Genomic DNA, 18,296 nt, shown 5'->3' on the forward strand with positions numbered 1-18,296 from the left:
CATGGGAACATGTGAGAGCACAAAAGAATATGAGATGTTGGAAAGCTATAGTAAGTAGTTGAGTTTGTTCTTTCTCACCAAGCTCTTTTGGAGAACAAATAAGATGAGATCCCTGAAACTACTTAGTAAGCTAGCAAGCATTAAAAAAATGCTATCTTTTTGCATTCATTCTTATTACCTGGGCAAGTAACAATTCTGATACAGGGAAATTGTCTCTGTAAGATAATCTGTTGAACGAACAGTGGGTGAGGAAATCAAAAGGACTGGACATTTGGAAGGAAGGAATTTTGCTTACCCAAATGATAATTATGTTATGAGTTAGGCTTAACAATAATTAAAAAAAAATAATTTATTTATTTTTGAGAGAGCGGGAGAAGGGGAGGGACAGAGAGAGAGGGAGGGAGAGACTCTTAAGCAGGCTCCATGCCCAGCACAGAGCTTGACACAGGGCTTGATTCCACGACCCTGAGATTATGATGTGAGCCAAAACGAATGGTTGGACCCTGAACTGACTGAGCCATTCAGGTGCCCCCTCACAATCATTTTAGAATTTAAACTTGAATAAGGTATTTTTGGGGGAGCATGAATTGACTCACTGTTTCTAAATTGTGTTGTGAAAATTTATTGGACTTGGAATCATAATACATGACTCTGCCATTTGGCCAAGTCATATCAGGTTCTTTCAGGCTTTTGCTTCTTCATCCAGAGAGTGGGATGATAATGTTTTTCATATTTTGTTGTAAGAATTATTATGGAAAAGTGAAAGCACAATTATTATTTTTTGTAGTGACTCGAACTGTCCTTAAGTTAATCTTCAAAACCCCGTGTATTCACTATACTATTTTGCTTCAGATTTCATGGGAAGACCATAATAAGAATGAAAATTTATAATACTAAATACAGTTAGCCTTCTGTATGTAGTGTGAGTGGATTAAGTCTTTTAAAGAGAAAGAAAGTGGTTTAGGTTCTTTTAAAGAAAATTTAATTATTTCTCATTTGTGCCATAAAGCCAGGGGAATTTTGATTCATGTTTTAGGACAAGGAAATTTTAAATAATATGTAGTTGTTATATACCTTATTTCTTAAATGTTGAAGTTGTCTGGGGGGTCATCTGTGTGTAAACTGATGGGGATACTTGGTCACACTCTAAGCCTTGGAAAAGAAGACTCATTAACTCATTACTAGGCTTAAGTTTTTACAGCATGTTTTAAAATTGTGTCCTGCTCAGTTCTTAGTATATTTGAGCATGGTGGCATTCATGAAATTCAGTAACTTAGAATATTCTTTAAAAAGTTGCAGGACAGGGGCACCTGGGTGGCTCAGTGGGTTAAGCCGCTGCCTTCAGCTCAGGTCATGATCTCGGGGTCCTGGGATCGAGTCCCACATCGGGCTCTCTGCTCGGCGGGGAGCCTGCTTTCTTCTCTCTCTCTGTGCCTGCCTCTCTATCTACTAGTGATCTCTCTGTGTTAAATAAATAAATAAATAAAATCTTAAAAAAAAAAAGTTGCAGGACAGCTCTGAGTGTCTCTCTTACATATACTTTTTTTTTAGTATATGTGCTGCCGAAGCGAGCACACTCTCTTACATATACTTAAAGCATCTTTCAGGATAGTATATTTGCGCTTGATAACCTATAATAATGTACCTTTTCTCAGACAAATGTTCAAGAACCTTTATGGCTAACTTTCCCACTTTGGCAGCTAGACTTATTACTTCCTTTGAGGTAATAGTGTTTGCTCTTCCCTGTGTGCAGCTTGTTTTTCCGTTCTGTTGTGTCTTTATATTTTTGTGTCTTTTTGAATGACATGGCATGATTCATGCATACATATTATTTAACTCCTCTCACCACTTTACTAAGTTCAAACTTCTTTTTAAGTCATTGTAAGCCCCACCTGACTTTGCTCTATTTTTTTAAAAATTATACACTTAAATCTGAGAGTTTTTGTATTAATTAATTTTTGCTTAAAAAATGAATTTTGCTTCATTTTCCTCATTATGTTTTAACTTCCTCTTAGAAACTTTTTTTTAAATGTGTGTGTTTCATTTAGGTTATAATCTGTTTAAAGACCAGAGGCTTTGATTGTCCTGTATTATCCCCTTCTAGCACTCTGCATATAAAAATTGAATATAATGTCCACAGATTAAGTCATTAGATGCTTATAATGGCTTCCTATCCTAGCTATCTTTCTTATAGAATTGAGTCAGAGTTCTGATCCATGTGTTATGTGTATGGAACAATTCTAGTTTTCATCTGAAACCAGATTTTGACATTTGATTAGGCTGGTTGATCTAGATCTTTGATTGGAGGTGTCGTTTTTATATTTTGTACTTGATAATATTGAGTAAAATAACAAAATGTAAGACAGGTTAAATTATTTTTAAATCACTGTTTTTACACAGGTAGAAAGAAATTCGAGTTAATCTTAAACTTATGACTCTTAAAAATGGTCTTTATCAAGAAGAGCAAAAATAAAGAATTATGAATCTGCATACTAAAGCAGTGAACAGTATTGTTATGCTAAAGCTCTTATCAACTATGAAATTACAACACCCTAAATCAGAATTGCCATTGTATTTTGTTATTCAAAATAACTTTTGATGATAGAAGGTAGTTTTAGTATTTAATTCAGATGGGAGAATATAAATATGTTCCATACCCTGAAGAATCTACTAGATTTCATTGTTTCATTTTATGTCAAAATTTTGTTGGTAATTCTTAAGTTACATTTGTAGAACTTAGTGAAGTGGGCCAATAATAAAATAAGTTAGGATGTAATAATTCAATCCTTTTTGGCTAATAGAGTATTTTCACTGTTTTTATATTGCAATTTTGACTAATTTTGTTGATACTACTATAAAGATTGAATAATTATAAATATTAGCAAAGGAAATTTTTACATTGATATTTCAGAACTTGTCTGAAAAGTTGCTGAAGAAAGAACTGGAGTTTACTCAGTTAGAGGAGAAACATAATGAAGAATGTGTGAGTAAAAAGAATATACAAGCAAGCCTTCATCAAAAAGACTTAGATTGTCAGCAGCTTCAGTCAAGATTATCTGCATCTGAAACCTCCCTGCAGAGAATACAGGCAGAACTAGGTGAAAAGGGGGAAACTACACAAAAGCTCAAAGAAGAACTATCAGAAGTGGAGACCAAATACCAGCATCTTAAGGCTGAGTTTAAACAGCTCCAACAGCAGAGAGAAGAAAAAGACCAGCACGGGTTACAACTCCAAAGTGAAGTCAATCAAGTAAGAGATGTTACTTTTATTTATTATAATTTATGGTTTCTTAGTGTGCTTGATAGTTACTTGATCATAATATAGTTCATTAAAAAATATTGTCATTTAAAAGAATTAACTCTTAATTTTCATAATTGGCAAATTTGAGTCAGATTTCAGTTCCTTTAATCTCACTTCAATTTTCCTTGATGAGAAAGAGATGTTAGCACCTATCATATAGTATTGTTGTGAAGTGTTTATGAATTAATACCTATAAATTGCTTAGGATGGTACCTGGCAAATGGTAGGTACTCAACATATATTAGTTAATTGTAATTGATTTAAATTGTTGATTATTCTTTAGAAATTCTTATCTTTTCTCTTTTTTTTGTTACTTAATTTTCCAAATATAATTATGGTTAAACCAATAATATAAAAATATCTGTATTTTAAAAGAAAAAGCCAAATTAGTCATAATTTTTATAATATCTATTTTTATAATAATATCTATTATATTTTTATAATAATATCTATTATTTTTATAATAATATTTTTATATTTTTATAATAATATCTAACTTAAATTTAAGTTCTGTGTTCTTATTTTTTATAGGTAACATAAATCGGTTGAAAAATGGAAATTTGGGGGATATTAAAATCTTTAGTCACTTTTTTTATAATATTCAACTATTTTCACTTAAATGGTACTGACACTTTTTTTTAATGTTCAGTTGGCCAGCATATAGTATATCATAAGTTTTTGGTGTAGTGTTCAGTGATTCGTTAGTTGTATTTAACACCCAGTGCTCATCACCACACGTGCCCTCCTTAATACCCATCACCTGGTTACCCCATGGCCCCACCTCCCTCCCCTTTGTAACCCTCAGTTTGTTTTCTGGAGTCCAGAGTCTCTCATGGCTTCTCTCCCTTTCTGGTTTCTTCATGTTCAGTTTTTCCTCCCTTCCCCTGTGGTCCTCTGCTGTATTCCTTATGACCCATGTCCTCGTGTTCCACGTATGAGTGAAACCATATGATAATTTTCTTTTTCTGCTTGACTTATTTCACTTAGTTTAATCCCCTCCAGTTCCATCCAGGTCAATGCAAATGGTTGGTATTCATCCTTTCTGATGGCTGTGTAATATTCCATTGTATAGATGGACCACATCTTCTTTATCCATTCAGCTGTTGAAGGACATCTCAGCTCCTTCCACAGTTTGACTATTGTGGACATTGCTGTTATGATACTTGCTTTTATGGCATCAGTCCTTCTGTCTTCTTGGCTTGATATATTCTTCCTATTTCTCTTCTCTTTGATGAATGCACTTATTACTTCACTTGTCACTTTTCTAGTAATCGTCTTCTGACCATTGCCATTTCTCCCTCCCTGACCCCCCAAAGGTAGCTTAAGCACATATATATTTTGATTGTTTTACTTGCCACAGTATAGTATATTATCATATAACTTATGTGTCTTTCTTCATAGATTCTGAACTTTTTGGGTGCAAAGACAATGTCTTACTCATTTTTCTTTTTAAAGATTTTATTTATTTGACAGACAGAGATCACAAGTAGGCAGAGAGGCAGGCAGAGGGAGAGGAGGGGAAGCAGGCTCCCTGCTGAGCAGAGAGCCCGACGTGGGGCTCTATCCCAAGACCCTGGGATCATGACCTGAGCCGAAGGCAGAGGCATTAACCCACTGAGCCACCCAGGCACCCCTGATTAGTTTTTTCTTACTTGTATATTGTCTACCATTCCCATTGGACTGTGAGCTCCTTAGTGTGAGAAATTTGTCATAAAATGGTTTTATTTTATACTCTGTCAATGTCTATACTTAGGACTTTCAACAAATATTTTATTATTTTTTAAATATTTTATTATATTTTTGTCGGAGAGAGTGAACGAGTGAGTGCACAAGCAGAGGGAGCAGCAGGCAGAGGGAGAAGCAGGCTCCCCAAGGAGCAAGGAGCTCAATGTGGTACTCAATCCCAGGACCCTGGGATCATGACCTGAGCCATAGGCAGATGCTTAATCGACTGAGGCACCCAGGCATCCCTTTCAGCAAATATTTATTGGAAGGATGGAAGTGAATCCCACCTTTAACCTTTTTTTCTAACCTTAAAGAGTGTAGGCATGAACTGGTTTCGTTTTGCTCTCCATTGTATCCTTAGCACCCATTTTGGGATGACAAAAGTAGATAGTGGCAACTGTCAACAAAGGACTTAAAGACAAAGCAGTGTATATTCTTTTTTTTTTTCTTTACTATTTTATTTATTTATTTGACAGAGATCACAAGTAGGCAGAGAGGCAGGCAGAGAGAGAGGAGGAAGCAGGCTCCCTGCTGAGCAGAGAGCCTGATGTGGGGCTCGATCCTAGGACCCTGGGATCATGACCTGAGCTGAAGGCAGAGGCTTTAACCCACTGAGCCACCCAGGTGCCCCAGCAGTGTATATTCTTCATATTTGTGTTTTTGGTTTTTTTTTTAAGATTTTATTTATTTATTTGACACAGAGAGAGAGCACAAGTAGGCAGAGAGGCAGGCAGAGAGAGAGGGGGAAACAGGCTCCCCGCTGAGCAGAGAACCCAATGCGGGGCTTGATCCCAGGACCCTGAGATCATGACCTGAGCTGAAGACAGAGGCTTTAACCCACTGAGCCATCCAGGTGCCCCTTCATATTTGTGTTTATGAGCAGTTCTAAAAATAGCCACAGATGTTTAGATAATGATGTTACATAATGAAAAGATTGGGTGTCATCATTTTAATTTTTTTTTCATTTGCAGTTTTTTTCTTTAATTTATTTTTTTCAGCGTAACAGTATTCATTGTTTTTGCACAACACCCAGTGCTCCATGCAATACGTGCCCTCCCTATTACCCACCACCTGGTTCCCCCAACCTCCCACCCCCGGCCCTTCAAAACCCTCAGGTTGTTTTTCAGAGTCCATAGTCTCTGGGGTTGGGAGAGGGGGAGGGGGTCATCATTTTAATTTTTAAAAATTTATTTAACATACATCTTGAATAGCACAGTGGATTTAATTATTTATTGTAAAGATTTTGTTTATCTGCAAGAGAAAAGAGAAAGCACAAGCAAGGGGGAAGGGCAGAGAGAGAGAGGGAGAAGTAGACTCCCCATTAAGCAAGGAGCCTGACTTAGGACTTGATCCTGGACCCCCTGGATCCTGACCTGAGCCCAAGGCAGACACTTAACTGATTGACTATCCCAGGCACCCCAGCATATTGGATTTAGAAACCAGCTGCCTAAGTTCCAGTTCTGTGGCTTACAAGCTGTGTGATCTTAGGCACAGTATTTAACCTGGGCTTGTTTGCTTATCTCTAATATGGGTAATAATGGAATCTTATTCATAGGGCTATACATATAAGAATTAAATTAGTTAATATTTTCATTTAGGGTAGGGCTTAGCACTTAGTAAATATTGTTAGGAGTGTAATGAGTAAAGAATTATGTATATAGGTGTGCAAACTGAATTTACTCTAGAGTATATACTATATATCTCAAAATGATTGTGATTTTAGGGTAGACCATTCTATTAATAATTCCAGCATTTACTATTTTTACTCTTGATTTAACCTATTTTTCTTTAATATGTTTACTCTAAAATGGTATAGACATAATTGTTTAAGTAATTTTGGCCTGCTCCCAACCTTAGACACCCTTTTTTGAGATTCTTTTTTTTAAATCAAAGATCAGGGATTTATCAGGAGTTGTATAGTATTGAATGACAAAGTTATTTATAGTACACATCCCTTTTTCTTATCCCTTTAGTAAATCTACCCTTCAGAGCAATAGTTCTCTTTAATTTGCTTGGTTCTTAGTTTTGTCTGCACATCAGAATCACCTGGGGAGATTAATTTAAATGTAATTTAAATTAAAAAAATTAGCAGTATGAAGGCCTCACCCTTGGTCCAATTAAATCATAATCTCTGGTGTTGTCCTGGGCACTGGCATATTCAGATGTTTTCCCTGTAATTATATCATTCAGTTGAATTTGAAAACTGCTGCTCTTTGAAGTGTTACTTTTTGGCAAGTGATATCTAAGGTTTTCTGAAGCTGAACATCATTTGATTCTTGTTAGGAAAACATGGGTTTCTGGGATTTAGATAAAATATTAAATCTAAATTTACATGGACGGAGTCTGATCATATGTGCAATAACAGTGATATCAGGAGATTCTTCTGTATTATTTTTTGGTGTGTGTACAACTAGTGATTTGACAATTCTGTACATTACTGAATGCTTATCATAGTGAGTATAGTCACCATTTGTCACTCTACCTTGTTATTACAGTATTATTGACCGCATTTGCTATGCTATACTTTTCATCTCTGTGACTTATTTTATAACTGGAGTTTGTGTCTCTTCATAAGCCGGAGATTCTTATCCAGCAAGTTTAAGAACTAGACATGGATGATGCCTGTTTGTAAGAGATCACGCAATTTGGGTGTTTGAAATACAAATTAACCTTGAAGGCCTCATTTGCTTTTACATATAAAGGTTGTGCCTAATTATTGTAGTACCAAGGAGAAGGTTTGGGATTTACTTTGTAGAGCTAATCCACTGCATATTAAGAAGAGGAATAAAGGGGCACTTGGGTGGCTCAGTGGGTTAAGTCTCAGGGTCCTGGGATAGACCCCCGCATCGGGCTCACTGCTTGGCAGGGGGCTTGCTTCCCCCTCTCTCTCTGCCTGCCTTTCTGCTTACTTGGGCGCTTGCGCTCTCTCTCTCTCTCTCTCTCTGTCAAATAAATAAATAAATCTTAAAAAAAAAAGAAAAATAAGTTAAAAAAGAGAAAGATATTAGAGTGCTGGCTAAGGACAAGAATAAAATAAATGCATTCTTTTTAACTGGTACCGATTCTTGTTTTAGTTAGATGGAAACATGTTTTTTACTTTAAAAATTAACTTTGGTTTTCTTTATTAAGGATAGAGTGTATTCTAATAGCCACAGATTGTTTCATAGCATAAGAAAATAGTGGGTGTCCACTTTTCTGATAGAATTTTGTTTTATCCTAGGACGCCTGGGTGGCTCAGTCAGTTAAACGTCTGCCTTCAGCTCGGGTCATGATCTCGGGGTTCTGGGATAGAGGCCTGTGTTGGGCTACCGCTCAGTGGGGAGCCTGCTTCTCCCTCTGCCTGCTGATCCCTATGCTTGTGCTCTTTCTCTCCGACAAATAAATAAATAAAATCTTTAAAAAAAGTAAAAGAACTTTGCTTTATCCTGACCAACTATGAATTTTTATGGAAAAAAATGTAAGTGTAGTGCATATAAGTATAAATATGACACAGAGACTATAGGTTGTTAATATTTTTACATTTAAAATGAACAGTTTTGATTGAAAGCGATTGTACAGAATGTTTGTTATTAATTTTTAATTTTGCTGAGGTACTTGCATTTGCATGTATTATGAGCCTGGTGTTTAGGAACACTCTTAGTGGATAAACCTTGCCAAATGTCTTGCAACTTTTAAAAATATCATATAGCTCATTTTTGTTCTATATTCCCAGCACTTGTGCAGTTATTCATCTGAAATTAATACAAACTTTTTTCTTTTTTTACTGAAACTTCTCCCTCCCACAAGAGAAACTGACTACTGTTTCTGGTAGTATGAAAGAAAATAAAGAATTTAAGAGAGTGATAGTACTTAGTTTCAGGGGAAATCTCTCCTTTAGTTTTAATTGGGTAGGAATTTTAAAGTTAATGAATGAGGGACACCTAATATTTAAACAAAAATACTCTTCTCTTTTATTTAGAAATTAGGTGCTAATTTGAGAATTTGGGAATGCTTTGTGCTCCATTCAATACCCAAATGTAATAAGTTAATTGTGGTGGTTTATAATTATGAAAAAACAGGAATCACTATGAAATTTTAAAAAAAAATACTGTGGAATAGGTCTGCCTGTGTACCTTGACTGTCTTTTTATTTTTTTCTTTTTTAATTGGACTCATGACCCTGAGATACAGACCTGTGCTGAGATCCAGAGTCAGAAGCTTAACTGACTAAGCCACCTAGCTGCCTTGAGCATCCAGATTTTTAAATTTTATTTTACTGTTTTAAGCTCCTCAAGTGATTCTGACACTCAAGTCCAAACAAGAGCCTTTGGTCCACTATATTTTTGTTTGTTTTTTTTTGTTTAAGAGAACAAAAAGCCCCTAAACTGTGATGTTTATTCAGTTTTATGTGATCCATCATAATTTATGTGATTAAAATTCAGCTGAATCTTAGGTTCCCCCAAATACCTGAAAATTAAGATTTATACTTATATTGGTAAAAAAGAAAACATTGTTTAGAAAGTAGATAGGTCGTGGTGGTAATGAGTGCGTGTGGGTTTTCACATATATACTACACAAACTTTTCTTTTTCTTTTTTAAAGTTACATACCAAACTTCTGGAGACAGAGCGCCAGCTAGGTGAAGCTCATGGTAGGCTAAAGGAACAGAGACAACTTTCAAGTGAAAAGTTGATGGATAAAGAACAACAAGTGGCTGATCTACAGCTCAAACTTTCTCGTTTAGAAGAACAGGTAAACTAACATTTCAAATTACTTTATAATAGCAAGTTTATCGATAGATTTGAGGCATCTTAAATAGTATTATGGTCCAATTTTTTAATTGTTAAGAGTTTTAATTAGACATTTTTACTTTAAATTGTGACATTTATTTCTCCCCACTAAAAACATCCTACTTATTATTAACTATATTAGGTCATTTTGTTGTGACTGTATTCTCTAAAGTCTCAATTAAAATGTGTTGAGAAGACCACTCTTTTAGCTTTAGGCAAGAAAGACTCTGGGGGTGAACCTTTATTAGGCTGCTGAAGGGGAGGAGTCTTCCTGCCCAGGAAGGACAACTTCCCAATAAAACAGTAAAACATGAACACAGTTGGTGAGGATCTTTAAGGACACATATTTGGTGCATATAAACTTTGAGTTTGCATTTAAGGATTTTCACTTTTGCAATTTAAGCATAAGATTGAATGCTATGGTAATTAAAGATGCAGTTGTCAAAAATGGTGACTATTATTTAGTTAAAGTAGAAGTTATAATTAAATTATGCCTTCCACTAGAATTGAACAAACACTGAGAGTTAAAAATCTGTAACTTCATCAACTGGTTTTCTTCTAGATCTAGAATCTTAGAGAAGATAGATAATCCATTCTTTTCCAGTAAGTAAATAAGTATATTATAGAAAAAGAAAAACAAATACTGATACTGTGGTTTAGATTATTGTTGCAAAAAATCTGTATGTAATCAGTTCCTTGATTGTACTACTATACAAAAAAGCAGTAATAAACTAAATGCCAACCTAGGGAAAGAATGTGTTCTTAGGATTAGAGTCTATTCCTAGGGAATAGTTTTATAATCATGAGATTAAGATTCCATAAGGAATGAGATACTGCTTTTAAAGTTGATTTTATATATTGTCTGAATTTAGATTTTTTTTCTTCAGACTTGAGAATTTCGAGAATTGAAGTAATGCCAGATTTTTTTTTTTTTTTAATTAACAACATATAATGTATTACTGGTTTCAGAGGTACAGGTCTGTGATTCATTAGTCTTATATAATACCCAGAGCTTATTACATCACATGCCCTCCTTAATGTCCATCACTCAGCTATCCCATCCTTCCACCCACCTCCCCTCCAGCAACCCTCAGTTTGTTTCCTATGATTAAGAGTCTCTTACAGTTTCCTCTCTCTCTGGTTTCTCCCTCTCTGCTTTCGTCTTGTTTTATTTTTTCCTCTCTTCTCCTATGATCCTCTGTTTTGTTTCTTAAATTCCACATATCAGTGAGACCATATGATAACTGGCTTTCTCTAGATTGATTTATTTCACTTAGCATAATAGCCTCTATTCCATCCATGTTGTTGCAAATGGCAAGATTTCATTTTTTGATAGCTGAATAATATTCATACACACACACACACACACATACACACACACACACACACCCCATATCTTCTTTATCCATTCATCTGTTGATGGACATCTGGGCTCTTTCCATAGTTTGGCTATTGTGGACATTGCTGCTATAAACCTTGGGGGTGCAGGTTCCCCTTTGGATCACTACATTTGCATCTTTGGGATAAATACCAGAAGTGCAATTGCTGGATTGTAGGGTAGCTCTATTTTCCAACTTTTTGAGGAACCTCCATACTGTTTTCCAGAGCATAATGCCAGATACTTATGAATGATAGCATTATGCCTTTAAATTGTGAGGTGACAATCTATAATTTTTTTTAAGTTGAAGGAAAAAGTAACAAATTCTACAGAATTGCAGCATCAATTAGATAAAACGAAGCAACAGCATCAAGAACAACAAGCTCTTCAGCAAAGCACTACAGCAAAACTTCGAGAAGCTCAGGTAAATATTAGTATGTGAAATATTAGCCTTTAAAACAGAAATTAACCAAATCATTATTCTTTTGTTATAAAATGAGATAATGTGAAAAACTTGATTATGAAGGGCCTTGATAATTTTTAGTGTCTGGATGATCAGAAAATCTTTTCCTTTTAATTGCTATGTTGAAATTTTCTATTTTAAAATGATCATAACTAGATTTATTATTATAAGTAGACTTGTATAAAATATTTAAATTTTATTAAATTTCTTTACTATATTGACCTACTTAAATAAAATATATTTATTAAATTATATATACAAAATAAATTATTTATTGCTTATTTTTAAAAGTACTTTACTTAAAAAACTTAAAAAATGCAAATAAAATTTCCTAATTTAGCCCAGTTAAAAAGAATATTTTGTGTTTACACTAGTAGACATTAATAATTTTTGGTCATGTCTTTCCCTACTTCAGAGCTATCATGTGAACACTGGAATTGTAGGTATAAAAAATACAAGTTGTTGGGTTACATTTATACAGATTCTATAGTATAGCTTATAAGATTGAAAGGAGTAAAATTTTTGTTTTGTTACAGTGAGGGGAAGAGGGTGCCCAAGTGTTTGAAATGAATTTGAAATGAAATGAATTTGACTTTGACATTCATTCATTTCTTCAGTCTTTGATTAATTCATTGAATATTATTGAGCACTATATGTCAGGCACTGTGGTAAGCACTGAAAATAAAGAGATGAGTAAGACATAGTGCCTGCCTTCTAGAAAATGGCAATCTAATGATGTGCACATAGAAACAATGTTGGAATTTAAAGAAGCCTGTAAGTAATATGTCTCTCTTACCCTTCTTAGTTTGGAGAGGGTGGTGGGAGTTAGGTAGTTAGAGATGAAAATATTGTACTCATTTTCTTGTTTTTTCATTTATCCAATCAATAAATGTGTTTTAATTTCTACTCTTAGCCAAGGAAGTGATTTTGTGGCTGTGGCAGCAAATGAAATAGACAAAGCTCTCTGCTGTCATGGTTAAGTGCTATGGAGATGAAAAAGAACAGGGAGTAGGAAAGATCTGGGGGGACTAGAGGTGGGACTGCAATATTAGATAGGATTGGCAGGGAAAGCCTCTTTGAGAAGATGAAAGACTCGAAGGAAAGGAGAGTGTGAGGCATGTGGATATCAAAGAGTGCATCAGGACATTAAAAGGCCCTGAAGCAGGGGCATGTCTAAGAAATAACAGGAAGCCAGTGGCTAGAGTGGTATGAGTGGTGAGAAGGGTAAGAGGGGCACAGAGTCATGGAGACCACAGAGAATGAGAACATATCAGGCTTCATAGATCATTTAGGGATTTTACTTGTGAGTGATATGAGAAATCATTGAAGGGTTCTGAGCAAAGGAGTAACATGATCTGACTTAAAATTTCACAGGATTGCTCTGGCTGTTATATTGAGAGTACACTGTGGGGACACATGAGTATAAGCAAAGAAATTAGCTAAGAGACTACTACGGTGATCCAGATAAGAAATGATACATGGCTTGGATCAGAGTGGAAGCAGCACAGGTAGTGAGAACTGGTTAGAGGCTATGTATGATAGCCTCTATCATATGTATGATAGCCTCTATGATAGATTGATGTGGGATGTATAGAGAGAAGTGGATGATGCCAAGAAGTTTGGCCTGGGTAGTTAGAAGGATGGAGGTCAAACAAGATGAAGACTGAGAGTCCTATTGGGCTTGGCAACATGGAGGTCATTGGTGACATGATAAGAGCAACTTGGATAGAGAAGGAGGTATGAAAGCGTGATGGAAAGGGTTCAAGAGAAAATGGGAAGAGAGAGTCTGATACAATGAATATAGATAACTCTAGGAGTTTTACTGTAAAGAGTAGCAAAGAAATAGAGTAGTAAGACTGAGGTAAAGAATTTGGCATGGGTTCTGCAGCCAAATGTGCTTTCTTATAGTGTATCCCAGAATTAAATTTATTCATCCAGTCACAGCTGGAAATGAGTCATTCGACTTCTTAGAGGCAGGTTGTTTCTTAGCCTGAAGGTAGAGCAAGGGGCTGAGTTGAACATGCTTTAGTTCCTTATTCTAAACTTCCAGTTAGTTAAATTCTCTTTCCCTGGGGAAGAAGAAGAGGATGTTGAAGAGGCCAGTCAGTCTCTCCTTATAGCAACATGAAAAGTCCTTAAAACCCCTAAAAAGGAAGTGTAATCAGTGTCATTCTAGGTGTACATACGTATGTAAAATTATTATGGCATCACAAAGGGCAATTATCTAACTCAGAGTCTGGAAAAGAGCAGTCATTGGAAACTTATTAAAAGTGACAATTTGAATTGCAAAGGATATGCAGATGTTTCTGTGTTTGTGAAGATGATTATAGTAAGTATATTCCAAGTAGAAATGAAAAGGACAAGGATACTGAAGCTGATATGAACTATACTGTTAGGTTTTGCTGGAATTTAAAGTGTAATTTAGAGTTTAGTTAGAGAAGAGGCCAGAGCATTAGACATGAATTAAGTTTATAGAAGGTCTTGTGTGACATTTATCTTTGAAGATAGAAAGGTATAGAAGGTCTTGAGATAGAACTCCTGTGGCCAGATCAGGTTTTTAAGTAGGTCATTGCTGTGGTTTTGTGAAATGTGGATTTCAGAGGGGATTTTCTGAAGCAGGAGTTTAGTTAAAAGACTAATAATATGCAGTAGTTTACATGAAAATAATAATGCCTTAGTTCAAGCAATTGTTGAAAGGGCAAATATGATTAATACTTGGGCAGTAAAATAAGTAGGACTTAATAGTTGTAGGGAATGAGAGAGAAAGAGGATGACTTCCAGATGGATAACACTGGGTACATGGTAGATGGAGGTGTCATCAAATATGTGAGTCAGCATGAGACATATGGACATTTCATCAGGCTGTATGATGAGTTCAGTTTTGGACATTGCTGAGGCACCTATAGGATATATTTATTTAAAGCTTAGAGGAGACCAGGCTATATATATATATATATTAGCTGTGAGAAACATCACTATAAATGGGGTAAATGCAATTACTAGAATAGATGTGATCAGCCAGGGAGGGAGTATATTGAGGAGAACAGATAACTGCTTACATAGGACTTCTGGGAAACACTAGCACTTAATGGCATAGATTGGAGGAAGAGCAGCCCAGAGAAAGAGAATGATCAAAGTAATTAAGGAGAACCTGCAGAGTAGAATCCGAAAGATTGGGGAGAGTCAAAAGGTGGGAGTAATCAGTAACTTCAAATGTGGACATGTAGTAGGGATGCCGAATATGATAAGTGAAAAATGTCCATTATATTAAACTATAATTATATATTATAAATATATATTCTTAAGTATATTTTAAGGATAAATTAGTGACCTTATTAAACATAATTTCAATAAAATGATAGAGATGGCTGAGTTTTGATGAGTAAATGAGTAATGAGGGAGTTGGAAAAGTAAATTTGAATTAATTTTTTAAAATTAATTAAATTAAAAATAATTGAGGATACTGAAGGAGAGGTTAGAGAAATAATAAGTTATTGAAAAGCTATGAGATAACAGATAAAATGGGTGGTGGTAAATTTGAACTTACCCTCCCTTGAAGAATATTCTTTGAAGCTTAAGGAAAGAAAGTAACTGTCTTTATAGATATGGGGATGGAAAATCAAGGTACATCATCCCAGAAGATTTGCCCCCTCCTCCCTTTTTGGGGGGATAAAGTTGGAGATGGCAATAGTTGAATGAAAGGCAGGCAGATATTAAGAATTTGAGGAGAATACTGAAGCTTTTAAGTAGTTGTTGAGGCAAATATTTGAGGGTAAGAACCTTAATCAAGTGAAAGGATTGGTAAGATGCTTCTGAGTATGTGATGGAGGTTGGACTCTAGAATTCTGTAGTGGCAGTAGTCTATGAAGGTTTAGGATTTTGCTCTCACAGTGCCTAGAAATGTAGATGTGGAGTCAGCAGTTTGCAACATTGATCTAGGACTGGGCTTTTTTTTTTTTTTTTTGGTGGCTCTGTTGGGAATTTGAAGGTGAAAGGAATAGGAGAATGTTGAATAGTTGAGAGAATAGTTAAGGTTAGTTCATATCTGTATATTAGGTTCAGGAAGAGAAATGAGGCATAAGCTATATATGCTAGAAGAAAATTGAGGTCAGTGTCTGTTCGGCATTGAAGAATAGAAATGAGATCATGAAATTGGAAGATGGTCAGGAAGTTGTGGTCACAGGGTGGTTGGACAGTTGAAATTATTCATCTGGAACAATTTCAAGTGATTATAAGATCCTACATGTGAGTGATTGAATAAAGTGAGTAAGGGTCCAGGAACTAAGATGATATGAATGTTGAGGCTGTGCTCTTAATTCTTTGTATATTTTGTATTTCCCAGAAAATTGGCAGAAATTAGGATTGAGAGAAAAACTAAATCAGGTCTCAAGTCTTCAGTGGATGAGGTAGGGAATTATAGATGATAGCAAAACAGAATAGAGGATAGAATAAATTAATAACATACTCCCCAAAGCAGCATGAAGCTTTTACATGATGGGGAGAGTTATGGGGTGAAAAACCAGGAAGGAGTCAGCCTCCCTTGCTTGCCCAGCAGAATGGTTCTTACATATCTGAGAGTGTTGATGGGGAATCAGCATCTGGAAAGGGTGAACCAAATTTCACTTCTGACTTGGAAACAAAGTGACTATTCTGGAAAAAAGCTTAGTTCTGGAGCTGTGGTTCCAGAAGATGAGTGGGATGTGGAGAGAGGGGTCATTAGTGGCAGAAGTAGAGAATGAGATCAGATGGGTTAGGTTGCCTTTCATCATTTTGTGATTGAAACTTAGAGGAGAAACATGTTTGAAAGTGATCTTAAATAGTGCATGCGTATTGGTGCAAATTGTTGAGAGTACCAGGTGGCTGCTGACTCGATTTGAGCACAGTAATGTGGGGTACTGTAAGGTTTACTGGTTAGGGCCTGGTTTAGGGAGAAGTTTTCTCTGGCTGTGTTAGAATGATGGAAGCAGAGCCAAAGGCTGTGGGTTAGATAGCTCCAGAATATTAATGGGCGTTGTTCTGGATGTAGGCTAATGCACCCTGCTCTGTGTAACACTAGGCCCTTGGTAAAGTAAAAGAAGAGGGATCCCTTGAGGTATATCAATAGAAGAGTCCTATTGGAGTATTGAAGTGAGCCTTCATGAGTATACGTGTGTTAGAGTGCAATCCTTTATTGTTCTGTTCATTCAACAAATATCTTAGAGAGCTTGGATACATCAATGAGTAAAACAGACAAAAATCCTTACCTTTGTGGCGCGTACATTCTAGTGTGGGGGCGGAGGGAAACTGATAAACATGAAAAATAAGTAATTTACTTAGTGTGTTGAAAGTTAAGTGCTATGGAAAGGGAAAAAAAAACATTCAGGAGAAGGAGTATTGGGAGAGGCTGCAATTTTATTTTATATTTTAATTTTTTAAAAGATTTATTTATTTTACTAATAGAGAGAGTACTCATGAGTAGGAGGAGGGGTAGAGGGTGAGGGAAAGAGACAGACTCCTTGCTGAGGCAGATTATTAACACCAGGCTGAGTCTCATGACCCTGAGGTCTGGTCTCAGCCAGAATCAGGAGTCCTATGCTCAACCAGCTGAGCCACCCACATTCCCCTAAAGGCTGCAATTTTAAATATAATGGTTAGGGTAGGCATGATTGAGTAGGTGACATTTGAACAAACATTTGAAGGAGAGGAAATGAGCCATGTGACTTTGTGGGAAAGGTATTCTAGACAGTAAAAACAGTGCAAAGGCCCTGTGGTGGGTGTCCTGGTGTGATAAGGAATAAGGAGAGTCTCATGAATCTGCAGTGGATTAAAGAGAAGAGGAGTAGTGGGCAGTGAGGTTTGAGTGTTAGAATAATAATGTGATTAATTGAAGGTTGTTTTTAGGAATTAAATTCTAATTTATTATCAATAATATAGGTTTATATTATTGAATATATAGTTCTAATTATTTAAGTTTACCATGTTAAATGTAATAAGTAGTTAAAAAATGTAAGACTAAGAGTTTGAGTTGTAAAATGTATTATCAATCATTTTGTTTGAAGAATAACTTTATAAGTTCTCTATCCTTAAGTTAGTAGTTTTCACTTTACAGAATGATTTAGAACAAGTACTTCGTCAAATTGGTGATAAGGACCAAAAGATCCAGAACCTTGAAGCCTTATTACAGAAAAGTAAAGAAAATATTTCCTTACTAGAAAAAGAAAGAGAAGATCTTTATGCAAAAATTCAAGCTGGTGAAGGAGAGACTGCTGTTCTTAACCAATTACAAGAAAAAAACCATACCTTACAGGAGCAAGTAAGCATGTCCAATGTATTCTATTTCTAAAACTGATTTTTATTTTTCTAAATCTTACTAAGTGCTTTGTTTAAATGACTTTTCATTCTGGTTATTATTAGTACTTTTTAAATATTATGTTCTTTTGACAACTACCATCTCATTTACCTTAGAGATGGATGGCTTGCTATTATAGTAAAAGTAAGTTAGCATAATTTGACAAAGAAAATCTCAGTTCATGTCCCAGCACAAAACTTATTACCTGTGTGACCACAAGTAAATCATTTTACCTTGTCAGCTCATTAGAAAAGTAGAGATGTTATTAATAATGCATTCTTGCTTCGTGATATTTTGTGATGTTTTAAAAAAAGAATGAGTATTTATAAATTGA

General features: G+C 35.4%; 1 protein-coding gene across 2 annotated transcripts in view; it reads left to right on the forward strand.

Moving 5' to 3' along the window:
* EEA1 (early endosome antigen 1) overlaps positions 1 to 18,296 on the forward strand; it is a 124,702-nt gene that overhangs the window by 63,521 nt on the left and 42,885 nt on the right. For both annotated transcript variants that reach the window (XM_046012277.1, XM_046012278.1), the window contains 4 exons: positions 2,912 to 3,250; positions 9,606 to 9,755; positions 11,476 to 11,595; positions 17,723 to 17,926. In XM_046012277.1, coding sequence (XP_045868233.1) covers positions 2,912 to 3,250; positions 9,606 to 9,755; positions 11,476 to 11,595; positions 17,723 to 17,926 — 813 coding nt within the window. The remainder of the gene's footprint in view (positions 1 to 2,911; positions 3,251 to 9,605; positions 9,756 to 11,475; positions 11,596 to 17,722; positions 17,927 to 18,296) is intronic.

The sequence above is a fragment of the Meles meles genome, chromosome 7 (assembly GCF_922984935.1).
Source record: "Meles meles chromosome 7, mMelMel3.1 paternal haplotype, whole genome shotgun sequence".
In the NCBI taxonomy this organism is placed as follows: Eukaryota; Metazoa; Chordata; class Mammalia; order Carnivora; family Mustelidae; genus Meles; species Meles meles.